Source organism: Mustela lutreola, chromosome 3 (genome assembly GCF_030435805.1).
Source record: "Mustela lutreola isolate mMusLut2 chromosome 3, mMusLut2.pri, whole genome shotgun sequence".
Lineage (NCBI taxonomy): Eukaryota > Metazoa > Chordata > Mammalia > Carnivora > Mustelidae > Mustela > Mustela lutreola.
The window spans coordinates 30,673,672-30,689,221 of NC_081292.1; the positions used below are offsets into that span (position 1 = coordinate 30,673,672).

General features: G+C 36.7%; 1 protein-coding gene and 1 long non-coding RNA gene across 3 annotated transcripts in view; one reads left to right on the plus strand and one right to left on the minus strand.

The window, feature by feature from the left end:
• Positions 1–3,058: 3,058 nt before the first annotated feature.
• On the minus strand, positions 3,059–9,529 carry LOC131826504 (uncharacterized). The gene is made up of 3 exons (XR_009351626.1): positions 9,392–9,529; positions 4,666–4,875; positions 3,059–3,481 (listed from the first exon to the last, which is right to left on the minus strand). It is a non-coding gene; the product is annotated as an uncharacterized LOC131826504 (long non-coding RNA).
• The window catches only part of ANGPT1 (angiopoietin 1), a 252,183-nt gene continuing 245,612 nt past the window's right edge, over positions 8,980–15,550 (plus strand). For both annotated transcript variants that reach the window (XM_059165779.1, XM_059165780.1), the window contains exon 1: positions 8,980–9,640. In XM_059165779.1, the coding sequence (XP_059021762.1) occupies positions 9,344–9,640 (297 nt within the window). In that variant the 5' untranslated portion in view covers positions 8,980–9,343. The remainder of the gene's footprint in view (positions 9,641–15,550) is intronic.

Here is a 15,550-nt window from a genome sequence, read left to right on the forward strand (position 1 = left end):
TTTTTTTTTTGCCACTTATTTTAGACAATTTTTTAAAAAGATTGTATTTATACTTGACAGAGAGAAAGATCAGAAGCAGGCAGAGAGGCAGACAGAGAGAGGGGGAGCAGGCTCCCTGGTGAGCAGAGAGCCTGATGTGGGGCTTGATCACAGGACCCTGAGACCATGACCTGAGCCGAAGGCAGAGGTTTAATACACTGAGCCACTCAGGCACCTCTGTTTTAGACAATTTTGTTAGTGTGATGATTGGGTCCTAAAATGAGATGGCCTGGTTAAAATGCCACTTCTGTTCAACCTGGGTCAAGTTTCTTATTTTCTAAAACTTTAGATTGTTCATCTGTGAAATGGGTTTGATATGCTTGTTTAAATTTGATAATGTATATAAAATGATTGACATACTGTTAAATATAATTATTAACTTCTATTGATGGCTCTCATTTTCAACTATTACAACTTTCCTTTGGTGTAATTGGCTATCAGGCTCTATGCTTCTTGTTGGTTTAATAAATAGGGAAAGTATGTGAAAAATTAGGTAGATAACTAGTTCTGGGAATCCAAAAGAGCAAGTCCTTTCAAGGGATTTACAGAGGGTTTCTATATATGTAATTGTTAAAAGTTTCACCTCTGGAATCAGAAAGTCCTGGGATTGAGTTCTGATTGAAGTTTCTAAGTTTATTTCCTCTGTAAAATGATGGTAATAAAAGTTCCTGCATATTGAGTTATTGTGATTCTAACAGAACAGATAATGCAGGTACAATGATTAGCACAATCTTGGACATATCGTAGGTACTCAAATGTTAGCTATTATTAAACTGAGAGTAATTTATTCTTAACGGCTCCTTTAAATATTAACTCTCCTTTCCCACTTTTGAACTGATGTGTTTTTATGGCTCTTTGAGGGATGTCAGGAAGGAATGTAAATTCTTCAAGGGGGAATGTAACTCTTGAGGAGAAATTTGTTTACTGTTTCCCCAGCACTCATCCAAAAACAAGACGAAAAAGGAGTGAAGAGTTACTCTTCAGACACTAAATAACCTCACCATTTTTTCCCTTGCCAGACTCAAGAGAAGAGCTGTTGAAATTCCTAGTCAATCATTAGTCTCAATTTCAGGCCTTCAGTGGGGCATTTCTGTTAGAAGACAGCATTACAAGCAGGGCTGCTGCTGATCCTGCACTGTCACTTCCAGGTTGAGAGGGAGGGAAGTTCTTCATGTGTTCTCTGGCAGCATGTGTATGGGAGACTCTGTTTCAAAAGCTTTTTTTCTTTTTCTGATTTGACTGCAGAATGGGAGCAATCCAGTGCAGACTCAGCAGCTTATCACAGTCTTTTCCACAGATACGTGGACAGGAGGTATTGTTTTTCATTCATTTTGCAAAGAGAGAGTACCCTACTGTAGATAGATAGCACTACGTTATGTTTCCCAAAGTGTGGTACACATTCCACTGAGGACATGAAATACGTAATGGGTGGTTTGTGGCCGGATAGTCTTTTTAGCATTCTGTGTTCATTGTAATATACATTAGGAAAAAGCGCCTGCGATTGTGATTGGTTTTCCTGATACTCTTACTTAAGGCAAATCCAAGATACAAAGAAAGTTTACATTTGAATTAAGGAAACTAGTAGGTAAACAACAGTACAAGGGGCAGGTATGCAGTTTTGATACATACACTGAGGGTGAACATAATATAAATTTGGGAAACATTTTACAAAATATACAAGCTGTTTTATGCCTCTGGAATTAAACATGACCCATCTACATATATCATAAGAAAAAGGAATTTTAACTACAGAGAATGAAATGGTTATGACAGTCTTTCCTGATTTTTTTTAGTCATTTAATTCTGATCTTCTAGCCTTTCTTTATTTGCCACAATTCTCCCTTTTAAAGATTTGTACTAACCACAAGAGGAGGATGAAGAAGAAGTTCAATGAAAGTACAAGTTCAAAGAAAAAAAAAAAAGTTTTCAGATTTAATGGGTACTTCATTTAAGGTTAACATTGAAAAATACCAGTTTTTGCCCATCAACTTATGAACTAAGAGCCTGGTTAAACCATATATTTTCACAACTTTTTATACCACTGGAATTTATTTTCTAATTGAATTGCCAAATTCTTAATCTGATTAGAGCCTAAGTGGAAGCAAATTTAGTACTGGAGAAAAACTAGATAAAATAAGATTCCCTTTGCTAATGTAAAAGTTGTGCCAAGCTATATATTTCTTATAAGATTAATAGTAGAGTGTTTCAGTTCTTTTTCATTTTATCAGAGGCAAACACTTGCCACTTTATTTCCTCATCCTAGGAAACAGAATAGGGTGATATATGCCACAAGTCGAGTCATAAAAGAAGCTCTTGAAAATAAGGTTATCTAGTTGAATTGGCCAGAAATGAGTCTGATAACAAGTTATAGTGATGAAGCCTTAAATGGCATCCACATTTCTCCCATGGTTCCTAGGGAATAAAATTCATATCACACTACTGAGTATGACTGGTTTATATATTTGTCTGCCCTACTAGATGTCTCTGTGGAATAGTATATTCTTTCTAAATTATTTCCAACTTCTTTCATTCATTCAACAAATATTTATTGAACATGTTTTATGTGTCAGGCACTCACTATTCCAAGTGCTGAGGATGCAGTCATGAGGCAGGAAGCATTTGTCCCTGACTTCAAGGAAACCAGAACTGTTTATGTGAACTGACATTGTGAATGTCGTCACTGTTCCATATTAGTCACTTAAAAGTGATTTTTAAGAGGTTCAGAAGTAATTTTAAATAAGTGAGAGGATGAAATGATAGGGAATGGAGTTAGGTCAATATAGTCATAAAATTCAACAAAATAGGTTTAAAAGTAGGATCATTTTTGAGCACAAGGGAAGAGCTCAAATTTAGAAATAAGAATTAACATTTGAAGTACCTGATATGCTTTAGATATAGTGTTCAGTATCTTATACCCATTATTATATTTAATCTTCACAACCCCCTGTATACTGTATTATCATCCTCAGTATCATACACTGAGACTGTATTATCATCCTCGTTTTAGGGGTAAGGAAACTAATCTTAGAAGAATTAAATATCTTACTCAATGTAATTCAATTTTGTTTAATAGTATAAACAAGAAATAAGCAAAAACAAAGAGAAAGCAATTTGCCCCCCACCTTAACTACTACTGAGCAGTTCATCTAACCTCCGATAAGCAGAGGTTGTCACAACTCTCTAATCACAAAAATAATCACAGAAAGCCCTGTATCTTCGAGTCACTGCTCAGTGGAGGTCATTTATCAGCTTTGGCTACGAGGATTAGTCACCATCCATGTGCCATTGGGTACTTGAGTCATCACATATTGATTCTCGCCATTCCTTTCCAATCATGTTCTGAGTTTCTGAGAAGAAATGTAAAATACATGTTCTTCCTGAAGTTGTAAAAGCTGAGACAGAGAGAACTTTGCATTTTTCTCTCATGTAGGAATCAAGACTTCTATGGGGAAAAAGAGAAGAAAGAAGACAGTTAATAAATGCAAAGCGGTTTATATGCTTTTTCCCATAATAAAATCTCATCTCACTGGGTCTCCACTGGAAATCTTTCTCCATTCTGGTATGAGGGGAATGTTGGCATCTGTATTTTTACTTGTTACAGTTTCCAGCTGTTTGTTTTCTTTTATTACTTGGGTACTTGTAGAAGTTATCTCTGTTGTAGAATTAACAAGTAACCTCACCCTGGAAGGTATTTCTATAATGTTTCTTGAATGGTTCTTCAGCCTTCCCACTGGGTGACTAGGACTATTGGGTACTATTCCACTGCAATTTCTGGGATTTGCTTTGTAGTATATGGGTCCTGATCTCCTATGTGACTCTCCAGAAAGTGAGGTCTTGGAACCTAGGCAAGAGAACCTACAGGGGAGGGGGATACTTCTATGTCTTCAGATCTCATAATCAGGAATCAAAGTGAATGAGTTAGACAGTCAGCTGGATCACAAATATTTATCAGTTGCTCCCTATGTGCCAGAAAAAGGGGGTAAAATGATCAATAAGACAAATGCAGTCCCAGCTCTGGGGAGGCTCCAATCTAGTGTGAAAGACCAAATTGAAATAAATTATTTGTGTTCACGTTAACAGTCTAACTCAGATGTTAGCTCCATGTATGGAGCAAGAATGATTCTTCTCATTCATACTGAAGAGGTCACTTGCCCAAAAGCATGTGTTTTGCTGAAAAAAGAGGGATTTTATCTCACAGGAAACACCATTTCATTGCAGACCTCTGTACTTGCTATATCTTCCTGAGTTTCTCATAGCCACACAGCCACAAGTTTCCTTTCTCTTCTGACTCATCTCCAAACCTCTCTAGCTCATCTCTATTCCCAGATCTTCCCTTGAGTCCCTTCTCTACTTTTGTTATGTGGAACAAGGTAATTCTGTCTGAGCCCTTTCCAACTTATACATAGCTACCATTTTAAAAACTGTCTTAGATAGCAAGACATCCACCGATTACCAGAAATTTCTCTCGTCAGAAGGCAGGGGGCTATTTACTTATGTTCTTTACCTACATATATTTCTCAACCCACTGCAGTGTCTTCCTCACCCCACCCACTGCGGTGTCTCTACCTCTTTGTAGTCTTTCCAGTTCATTTGAGAGTTACCAATGGATATTTCCCATGTACTCACGAAGTGCCGTCAGTCACCAGGTGATTTCCTTCATCTTCTTGTTTTTCTGTTTTAGCGCCCTGTGGTATTTCCATCTGTTGTGGATACCTTTGATGCCTACATAGTTGAGTGAAGGGGTCTTGGCTCTGCCTCCAGGGATTACAGCCAAGTGCTTCCTTTTAGACATAGCTGCCACTACCATAGCCCTCCTGGTATTCTTGAACCCTGAAACTGCCAGAGCAGAGCCATCAAATATGATGTCTTTAGAATACAGAATGTGTTTCAAGAATATATCTAACATAATACGTGCTGAATGACATTGTGTTCAGTATACAAGGGAGGAGAATGCTTTCTCGCCCCTTTTGCCATCATTGAGGTCTGTATGAATACTAGAGGAGTACTTGATGGTGTTTTTGAGAAATAAACTATGTATATACATACATAGCAGTATGTATAACAGGCAATATAGCAAAGGACTAAACATAGAGAATTCATCCTAAGTATAACCTGAACAATCAGATTGGATGTTTGTTAGTGGATGGGAAAACCATACTGGTGCATCTTTCCTTAACATTAGCTCTGTTTTAGAAGATCATAACATGAATCCATGAAGGCCATGGTTAAGAGGAGAAGAAGATCCATCTTAGTTATAGATGCCATATTGTTCCTGTCCCCTCAATTTAAGAAATGCTTTCTTCCTATTTCCCTGTACTGAGACATTGCTGAAGGCATTATAGCTTGGAGGGATATGAATGTGGGCCCCATATTTAGACGGATTGAGGATCAAATTCCTGCTCTGCTACGTAAGGGATCATAGATCTTGGGTAATTTACCTCTATGTGCTACAATTTTTCTCATCTGAAATAATAATACGCAATTATGGGGGTGCTGTCAATGTTAAATGAGGAAATTAATTTGTTATGGGTTAGAAAATGTTATGCATTATTATTGTAGCATGTTCTTATATCTAACCCATTCTTTAGAATAAATTTTGTTTCACCCCAATTTTAGGTAGACTCACCTGCCAAAATGCAACAGATGTGGCCAGTTATATAATGGTCAGATACTAAGTAATTGAATTAGCTCATTCACTCATTCATTTATTCTCTCATTCCTTCAACCAAAATGCATAGTAAGTGCTGGGAAATCAGTGATGAAAGAGCAGATTACTTTATGAGCTTGCAGCTAGAGGGGGAGATGGACCAAAAAAGAAATAATTAGAAAAGCAGTGTGAGAAGTACCATTATGGAGATATGAAAAGAAGGTTATTGAAACACATCAGAGAGAGTCACTTATTGGGCCTGGAGAAATTAAGAAAGCTTCACAAAGGAAGTAACAAAGACTAGCTGTTAGGAGAGATTTAGGGCCTCAGGTTCCCATATAAATGGTGTTCCCTGTCTCACTGGAAATTTCTGGATGAGGCTAATGTTTACTAGGACTATTGTAGATAAGAGATCAGACACTTAAAGCATAAACCTCCCTATTTCAGAGCTCTAGTAATGGAGGAAACACACACACACATACACACACACACACAGATACAGAGCTTTCAAGATCAAGTTGCCTCAGTCAGTATTCAAGTGAATACAATTATTTAATTCTTTAGAATTTTTTTTTTCCCGTTTTGGAGGTGTGACAGAGGGATTTTTTTCTTTTTTAAATATAGCCTGTTTTTCAAATTCCTTCCTAAACTCTGAAGTCTCCTAAACTGCACCATTTCTGAATAGTCAGGAACAATGACCCACCATTAATGCCTTTGGTTAGGTTCAGGTCCTTGGAAGCTTACAATCTTTAGCATATCACGAGGAGCCTCAAATGCACCCAGTGTCTTCTCAACTCAAGTCCTAAAACATATGAGTTCATTGTACATGCCCCTCTGTTTTCCAGCTACTTAAAATTCATCTTAAGACATCTTTTTTTTTTTTCCCAGAATGACATTAATACTTTCAGTGTCATGGTTTTTGTTTCTTTGTTTTTCTGGAAAAGAAAGAAATCAGTTTCTTTTACTGTCTCTCTGCCCCCTCTCCCTTTTTTTGTACTTGCATTTCAGCTGTCTTTTCTTGGTTGTCTACTTTTCCCTCAGGAAATTGTGAATTCCTTCATTTCATTTTTTCAGATTGGAAAAGTTTATATGAACAAGCACATGTAGATTCACACACACCCACATCCCATGGAGGAACAGATTTTTAAATCTTGGTTGTTATAAAACACAGAAACACTTTAATAGAAACCTCTCTACTCACTGTTGTGTCTTCTGCTGATTTTCAGCTATATTTAGTTTTTAACAAATCACTTAAGGTGTTGGTTTTGGACTCTCTTCTTTCCAGGAATAATTTTCAAAGCAAGCATTGTTGGAAAATGTTCTTAGACAATCTGTGCCTTGCCAGTTTACTTCATCCCTATGGGCCCTTAAAAACTCTATTGCATGGGTTACCTGCCACTCTTGTTGGTTTCTTCCGTACAGGGGAAAGATTAAATCACTTTGGTGGTATGACCTCACTTTTTAATCAGTTGTTTTACTTCTCAGTACCATCACTTAGTCTGCTTTACAACTGTGAATCAGTGCAGCTGGAGCCCTTTTGGAAGCCTTTTGGATGGCTCGGAGCTTACAAGGACAGGCTTAGAATCAGTTGGCCAGAGTTTACACATTGGCACCATTCCTAGCTAGCTATGTGGGTTGTGACCACTTTGGCATTCTGTGACTCAGTTTTCCCGTCAATAAAATGGGATTAAACATAATATCCATGTTTTGGGTTCATTAGGATAATTAAATGAGATCGTGTGCAAGTAGTATGTGCACAGACCTGGAAAGTATTAAGCCCTTAATAAATGCCATTGTTTTTATTCCACACGAGTGACAAGTCAGACAACAGAAGGAAGCTGCAGAGGCAGTTCAAGGACTTTATTGCTATGTTTGGTATTCTTTGCTTCCATTTCTCTCAGATCAGAAATTTGTTGTTTGATATGGAAAAGACTGATTAATTTTGGAACAATTTTTTATCTCTCAAGGAGATCACATTTTTTTCTGGAATTTGTTTTGCCCTCTTCTCTAACGTTTCCCTACACACCAATCTCTAACCTTATTGCCCTTTACCCATTGACCTGTACCCTGAGAACACAAGAGTCAACATCTGTGGTTTCTGTTTTTATATCATGACTACAGTTGAGAAGCTCCATTCCTGAAAATCCCTCCCAGTTCTTGATGAAAGCCTCTGCTCGTAATTCATGTTTTCTGCACGCACTTAGTAAAGAACTTAGCGCCATAACCTTAATTCTATAATTATCATCTATTCTTTATGTTTTGCTGATCCTTTTGTGCAAATGTTTACACTCTACATGTGGAAAATTATCTTTGGATAATTATTATTTCTTACTTAATAGAAGCAGAGATTTAGCCCATACAGCCCTTTCCTGGCCCATTGACACACCTTATGTATGTTTATTCTCAAAGAGTTTTCTGGTGCAGCCACAGGAGACGTTATGGGGAACTTCCTTACCACGGTTAAAGATAGCCATAGCAACACCAAAGAGGTCCTTGTGAAATCTAAGATTAGGATGTACCACAGGAATTAATAATTCTCTGGCCACTGTCTTAAATTGTAACCATACTGTTTTTGTAAGGAAGTTGCTCAATTTATGTACATAGAGCACACAGAGCTATATTCTGATCAGGACACAGTTTTATTTAAAATCCGTATCTCAGGAAGTACTCAGCTTATTCTGCTCAATATACACATGCTGTCTATATACCTTTGAGTGACAAGTTACGAATTTTTTTTTTTTGCTAATTTTACCCTCCCTGAAAATTTTCTCCAACTCCTTAAAGTCTAAGTGAATACAATGAGAGAACACCATCTCTAGAAATGGTTTTTAATATCTTTTTTCCAGAGTCGAGAATGATTTTTTAAAATTAATGTTTATACAGTTTTATCCTTCACTAACAAAAATTATTTTACTGGACACCATGCCAATTTCTTTTTAGAGTTCCCCAATTAAATAGTAACTTTAAAAACATACTGCTAGTTTGCTAGGTTTTAGTAGGTCAGCATGCACAGCGAAAGTGTATTAAGGTGGACTGCTCTATTTATTGATTTGCCCTAAATCTGCTGAAGGCTGGAGGCAATTGTCTGCAGAAGGGGCGGGAGGGCCATACATGATCGAGGTCATGCGCATCTAGCCAATTTGTAAGACGATCCGATCCGCTGCTCCAAGCCTTCAGCAATCCTTAGCATAGGGGCACACTCATGCATTCCTGTCAAGTCATCTTGTGAAAGGCTGCCTGCTTCCAGCTTGGCTTGGATGTGCAACCTTAATAAAACTCACTGAGGTCTGGGAGAAAATAGCAGATCTGCTGCAGATAGGGTAGGGGAAAGGGTCTAGAATATGTACACGCAGCTGATTCAGGCAGGCTCCACGCTGGATGGTTACACAGAGAGGAAACAATAAATCTCAGCTACTATGCAATAAATATCTCAAGTTTTAACTAAGGAAACTACCATTACAATGAAATAAAAAAAAATAACATTTTAGAGCAAAGCTAACAAATGGCTAGTTTTCTGTGATTCTTCTTCAAAAGCTTTCTTTGAGGGGGAAAAAGTCAAACAAACAAGCAGTTTTACCTAAAATAAAAACTAGTTTAAAGGTCAGAAGAAAGGAACAGGTTTTGCGAGAGGCACGGAAAGAGAGTGCTGGCAGTACAATGACAGTTTTCCTTTCCTTTGCTTTCCTCGCTGCCATTCTGACTCACATAGGGTGCAGCAACCAGCGCCGAGGTCCAGACAACGGTGGGAGAAGATATAACCGGATTCAGCATGGGCAGTGTGCCTACACTTTCATTCTTCCAGAACACGACGGGAACTGTCGTGAGAGTGCGACAGACCAGTACAACACAAACGCTCTGCAGAGAGATGCTCCACACGTGGAACCAGATTTCTCTTCCCAGAAACTTCAACATCTGGAGCATGTGATGGAAAATTATACTCAGTGGCTACAAAAAGTAAGTGATTGCTTTCAGTTTCTAATTGCAGAGCCTTTTCCGTTCTTGCATCTCTGCGAACTTTCGAGTTCCTTAGGGGGGCATTTGTGTGTTTACCTTTTGCTCCTGGGGGGCAGTGTTTGCAAATCCAAGCCTGTTCTCTCCCTGTGACTTTATGGGTGAGCCAACGTTTTCAGGCTTGTGCAAGCCTTTGAAGTTATGGTGGCAACCTATTATGTGCTAGCAATGGCACATTTTTGGTTTCCTTTTATTTGAAATTGAGCTTGATTTTTCTGTCAAAGCCCAACGTTAAAAAAAAAAAAAAAAGAAAAAGAAAACGTCTTGAGACAGTCAGTGAAAAAAGAAAATAATGGCAGTACTAGTTTAGAATCAGATGGATTTTATACCAGGAAATTTTCTGCAGCTAGGGTGAGAAGTCATCACCAAATACATTTTTTTCTTCACCCTCTAGTAAAGTTAATATGAAATGGGAGTATATGTGAAATATGATATGTGACTGGAGAAATTGTGTATATATATATAAAAAGCAACTTAATTTTAGCAAGTAGCAGAGTAGTAAAGGACAGATTTCTGTCATAAACTTTTAGCATCTTTGAGGAAAAAAAATCTGGAAGGTAAATTTTAATGTGAACTTTTTAGGAAGAAGTTGTTTGCTGGGTGTGAAAGGGGAGATTGAGCTGGTGGTCACTGTTGCCAGGTGTGCACCTGCAGATTTGAGCTGAGCACCACATGGGCTTTGCCATCTTCCTGAAATACCTCCTTTCTCAGGACATTGTAGTTACTAGCAGTGTCATGTGGGAGTCTAAGTATCCAGATGAATACTAATGTTGAGTATGCAGTTGATCCCCATTTATAAAAATCAAAATGAACACTTTATTCAGTTTTTCTCAATAAAGCATTTAAAAGTTTCTGTTGAAAATATGTCTGTTAAAATATGAGCACACTTTGTGCAGTTCCTTCTCTCTTTGCTCTCTGTTTAATTGAGTAACAGGTAAACAGCAGATAACAAGTGTCTTCAACTATGTCAGTGGAAGGGCGGCAATGTCAGTTTTTGAAAATTATTTTCTCCCACTTATCTTTGCTAAAAATTCATTTCGTGCATAAAGGTAGGAACATAGCCAGTCCACTCTCCTTTAAGTAAGTCTGTTAACAGAGCAAACCCTTGGAGAAGATAAGGAGAGGACAAATGCTTTTATTTTTTCCCCCGTGTTGTCACACTTACTTTGAGCTTTGCCTGCTGAATCATGCCAAGTAACAGTTATTCTACTTTTGTCCGCTAGGGACTGAACTAAGATCACTGATACTTTATTTGACAAATTAACTGAAACTCGGTAGAGTCAGTTTCTAAACCTGAAATTGTAGTTAATCTTTCTATTATAGACACAGGTGAAAAAGACCAATAGGGACAGAAGAATAGGAAGCAAACATAATTCTGAAGTCTTTTCATAATTATAGTTTAAATTTCAGGCATAATTATAGCAGCAGTTTTTTCTTTGGCAAAATTTATTTTTATAGTAAATAAATTAATTTGGTTGAACAGTTTTTTACTATTGTCAGTATACCATCCATACAGCTTAAATGAGAATTCAATCGTTATAAATTAGTCTGGATTCTTTGAAGGGGCTGGGGAGGGAACTTTAGTCCTAAATTGTCCTGAATGAACTGGTCTACCAAAAATGTAATATTTCGTTTACTTAAAACATATAGTCAAAATGGTGATTCAAGCATAGTAATGCATATTTTTTTATTGCTATGCAATTATTCAGCAGCGATAGGGTATGATTCTATTGGGCTTATGTCATGCACATGTTCGCATGTTGATTTATTGTATGACATAAATTTGATTTTTGTTTACATTGTTCTTGATCAATGATTATGGCATAGTTTTCAGATTATAGCCAAGCATAACTATGAAATGTTCTTTGGTTACATTGACTCTTGCTAACGTGAATCTAGCTGATTATATGCAGAAAGTGTCCCTGTTGGTATGAGTCAGAGCAGTTTGGCTTGACTATTGTCTGTTTAAATTTGCATATCTTTTGTTATTGTTAATGCGATTGGTAGGAGGATCAAGAAACCAAATAAATTCTTTCAGCAAAGAACTTGTTAAAAAGCTCTCTCAAGTTTCCCTTAATTAGAGGGTTTTTTTTTTTTTCTTCTTACTTTAGGTTCTAAATTTCTTGTGATGTATTTATTTTGATAATTCAAATGGAAATCTTTTTACTGTAACTATTTGGTTGCTTAGTCCTGCAAATTGTACTAATTTCTATTTTAATTCTAAATAGTTGTGTTAGCATAAAAAGCAATGCACTGCAGAATCTGAGGTTATTGGTATAAATGCAGTTAATTCATCTATTCAGCAAAATAATTAATCAAAGCATGGTGATTATTATGCAGCTCATGGCATCGCTCTCAGGAAAGTTTTTGGTGCAGGATGTGTGTTATCAATGCTAGATGCTGATAGATGATAGTTTATGTTAATCTGATACATTCCATGAAATTTGGTAAACTGGATTCTCTTACAAATATTTTTCGTAAGACACAGACTTCACTAAAAGTCACTTTACGAGACTTACACTCTTGAATCTCATTTCTCAACTTTTCTGATCTTGCAACTAAACAAAATGAGAAGTAAAATATGCAAGGGGGCAAATGATGTGTTGGCCACTGTAAGTGTTGGGACTTATTATGGCACCTGTCTCTTGATATGATAGATTTCTTTCAAGGAAATCAGCTTTGCATAGTAACCTGTCAATGAACACAAATTGTGAGTTAGGTTGATAGTATTATTCTCGCTTATCAGATGGGGAAGAAGTTTATAAATAATATGCTCAAAAATCACCATTTTATTGGGTAGAACACCTGGGCTATATGTCTACATTTGACTTTCTTCAATCATATAGCTCTTTTCAGAATGTTAGTTAAGTATACCAAATACCTGAGAGGGACCAGATATTAAGAAGACAATAAGTACAAATGGCTTTTGTGTCTTTGCCACCTTCTTGTGATTCCTTTCTGTCTTTCTGTAGCAGAGAGATATCTAGTGGTTGATGTTTCTTTAGATCCCATGCTTCTTGAATTATTTTCTTTCTCCTGTGTAGAAGAAATTCACAGATATGTATATTTAAATACTCAGATTTAAGACATATAAATTCTAGAATTTGGGGCAATGCTTAGAAAGCCTTTTGTCTTTGGCAAATGATGTCTTTTCGTTGTTGTTGAAAGTATAAATAAATTTAGTCAAAAACATGCCTTGTAACAGACAACAAAGGTCTGTCTACTGTAAATATTTTACACTAACTAAAATTGATGAGTTGATGATTATTTGTAGAAAATGTGTTCTGAATTGCCATCCAGACTATTTTAAAGTATGAAAAAGTTTTACTGAAATACTTGGGTAAATGTTTCTATTGACAGCATTTTTTTTTTTTTTTTTACTAACAACAACCTCTACTTATATTCTTTGTTTCAGAGAATTATGATGATCTTTATAAAACTCATGTATTACAGATATTAACCCATATAAATATCCACTAGAATGTGACCTCCATGAGACCAGTGACCTTGTGTGTTTGTTTGCTGCCATATGCCCAGGGCCTTAAGCAGTGTATAGTCATAGCAGACAGACAATAAATACCTGTTGAATGAACAAATAGATGCATTGTCTACATGTTACAGTCTCTAATTTACCATGTACTATTAACAGTTCATTTTGGATATATAATTTACCTCCCTAAATAGATTATAAGTTATCATTTAAGCAAAGTACTACATCCTGTAATTACTTCTGTCCTGATATTAATCAAAACGATGTTGCGTCTACAGTAGGTGGTTGTTAAAATTATCTAGATTGTACTTAGCCAGTGATCTAGGATCTCAAGAAGTTCTGGATTCACTCTATCTTGTCCACTTACTTATTCTTTAAGAGTCAGCTTTGTTGCCAGTTTCTCTAGGAAATATACATGCATTCCACTTCCCCTCCCAGGCTGAGCTCTCTGGTGTTATCATAATAGGCTGCATGTATTATGTTTGTACTGCACTTCCATGTTATGTGGTTGTTGTCATTTTCGTTGTTTTGAATCCTGTTTTTCTACTTACACTATGAGTCCCCTTGAGTGTAATGAATGTTTCTTTATCCATATATACCTGAAATGTTTATTGAGCGTTTGAACAATGTCTCTGTTATCATCATAATAAAAAAAATAAAAGACATCAAGTGCTCAACTGTGTGGTGCTAGAATGAAATAATGAAAATTAAGAGACCTTGTAACTGCTTTTAGATGCTAAAATTTGCTTGAATCCTTCATGCTAAATTACTTGAGTGTCAGCTAGATGTGCCTTTGGGAGGAAAAATAATTTTGTACTTCTAGACCAGTAGGTAACAAGTTACTGCATGCAATAATGACACATATTTACATATAGTATGTGCATATGTGGATTTAAGTAACTGGAAATAATTTCCCACCAGTGCATTGTTTTGGTGGCTGGTGACCCTGCAAAATAAAGCAGAGAGGATGTTCTATGTTTTATTTTTACATATTGGGGAGAAGAGGCTTCCTGAATGTGTGAAAAGAGCAGGCAATCGATAAGTATGTTTTTAAAAACTTGTCACTGAACTTGAAGAAAATATGCATGTTTGACCATAGAATGCATGTTTGATCTATACATAGAGGTAGAAAAGAACGGCAGTTGCCAAGAAAGGTTAAAAGAGTAATTACCTTTTAAATCCAGTTGTAGAAATGTCCCTACCAAGTTCATTTGAGATTAACCCTCGGTTTTCATGCCAAATTGGAACTCTTTAGTTAATACCTCTTATTAGCTTTTCAACGAATAGTTAGGTTTTTTTTTTTTGCTTGCTACATTTTAAAATCAAAAGATCCAAGAAGGCAGAGTAACCTTTCTGGGCCCTAGAAGTTGGGCAGTTGGAGCTATAACAACCTTTTGGATTTCTCTGTAGGAAGGAGCAAGCCTCTCCCCAAACAATCTACAACTGGCAGATCTCAGGTTGTTAGGACCAGGGCAAGCAGGCCCTTTACATGGATGATTGCAGCTCTTCTTTACCCCTGACTGTGCCATTTCACATTAAGCCCTTTTTCAGTAGCACTTGTCTCACATGTAATTATTCGTTCAATGTAATCTAAACTAAGAATGTATCATTCTTTTCCTTAAAATTTTCCTACAGTTTTTCATTATGTGAGACAAAAATCCGCATTCCTTACCATGAGGCCCTAGGTGATCTGCCCCCTGCCCTGACTCCTCTCTGGATACATCATTTATCCCCTTTCCCTTATTCCAATTACTCAAATGACATTAGCCTTCTTGTTATTTCCCCACCAGACCAGCTTATTTCTGTCTCAGGGGCTTTATGTGCTGTTTAATTATCTAGGAAAATTCTTCTTCCAGAGCTTGGCGTGGATGGCTTTTTCTTTTTATTCAGGTCTTTGCTTGGAAGTCATTTTTCCAGGAAGTCTTTTTTGAGTACTGTTACCTTCCACCTTCCTGCATTCTACTAACTGACATTTTGTCATATAATACTGTATTATTTTTTTGTGGCCCTTACCACCATGTGACCTTTTATTGCTTATTGTTTGTCACATTATTTATTCTTTTTCCATCTATTGAGAATGTAAATGCCGTAAGAGGTCATTGTCTGTCTTGTTCCCTGTAGTATACCTTACTCCTGGAAGAATGCATGACACTCAGTAGAACCTCAGTAAATATTTGCAAAATATATTCTCCCAAATGTTGCACTCTATGTGGTAAAGACCTTCCTTGCCTGGCTTGTTCACTAGTTTTTATGTATTATTTTATTTGTCATTTTTGAAAGCAGATCTACTTTTCTGGGACAGTACCTGGAACATAATTGATAAGAACAGTTTTTTTTTCTTTTTTAATGAATAGAGAAATGAA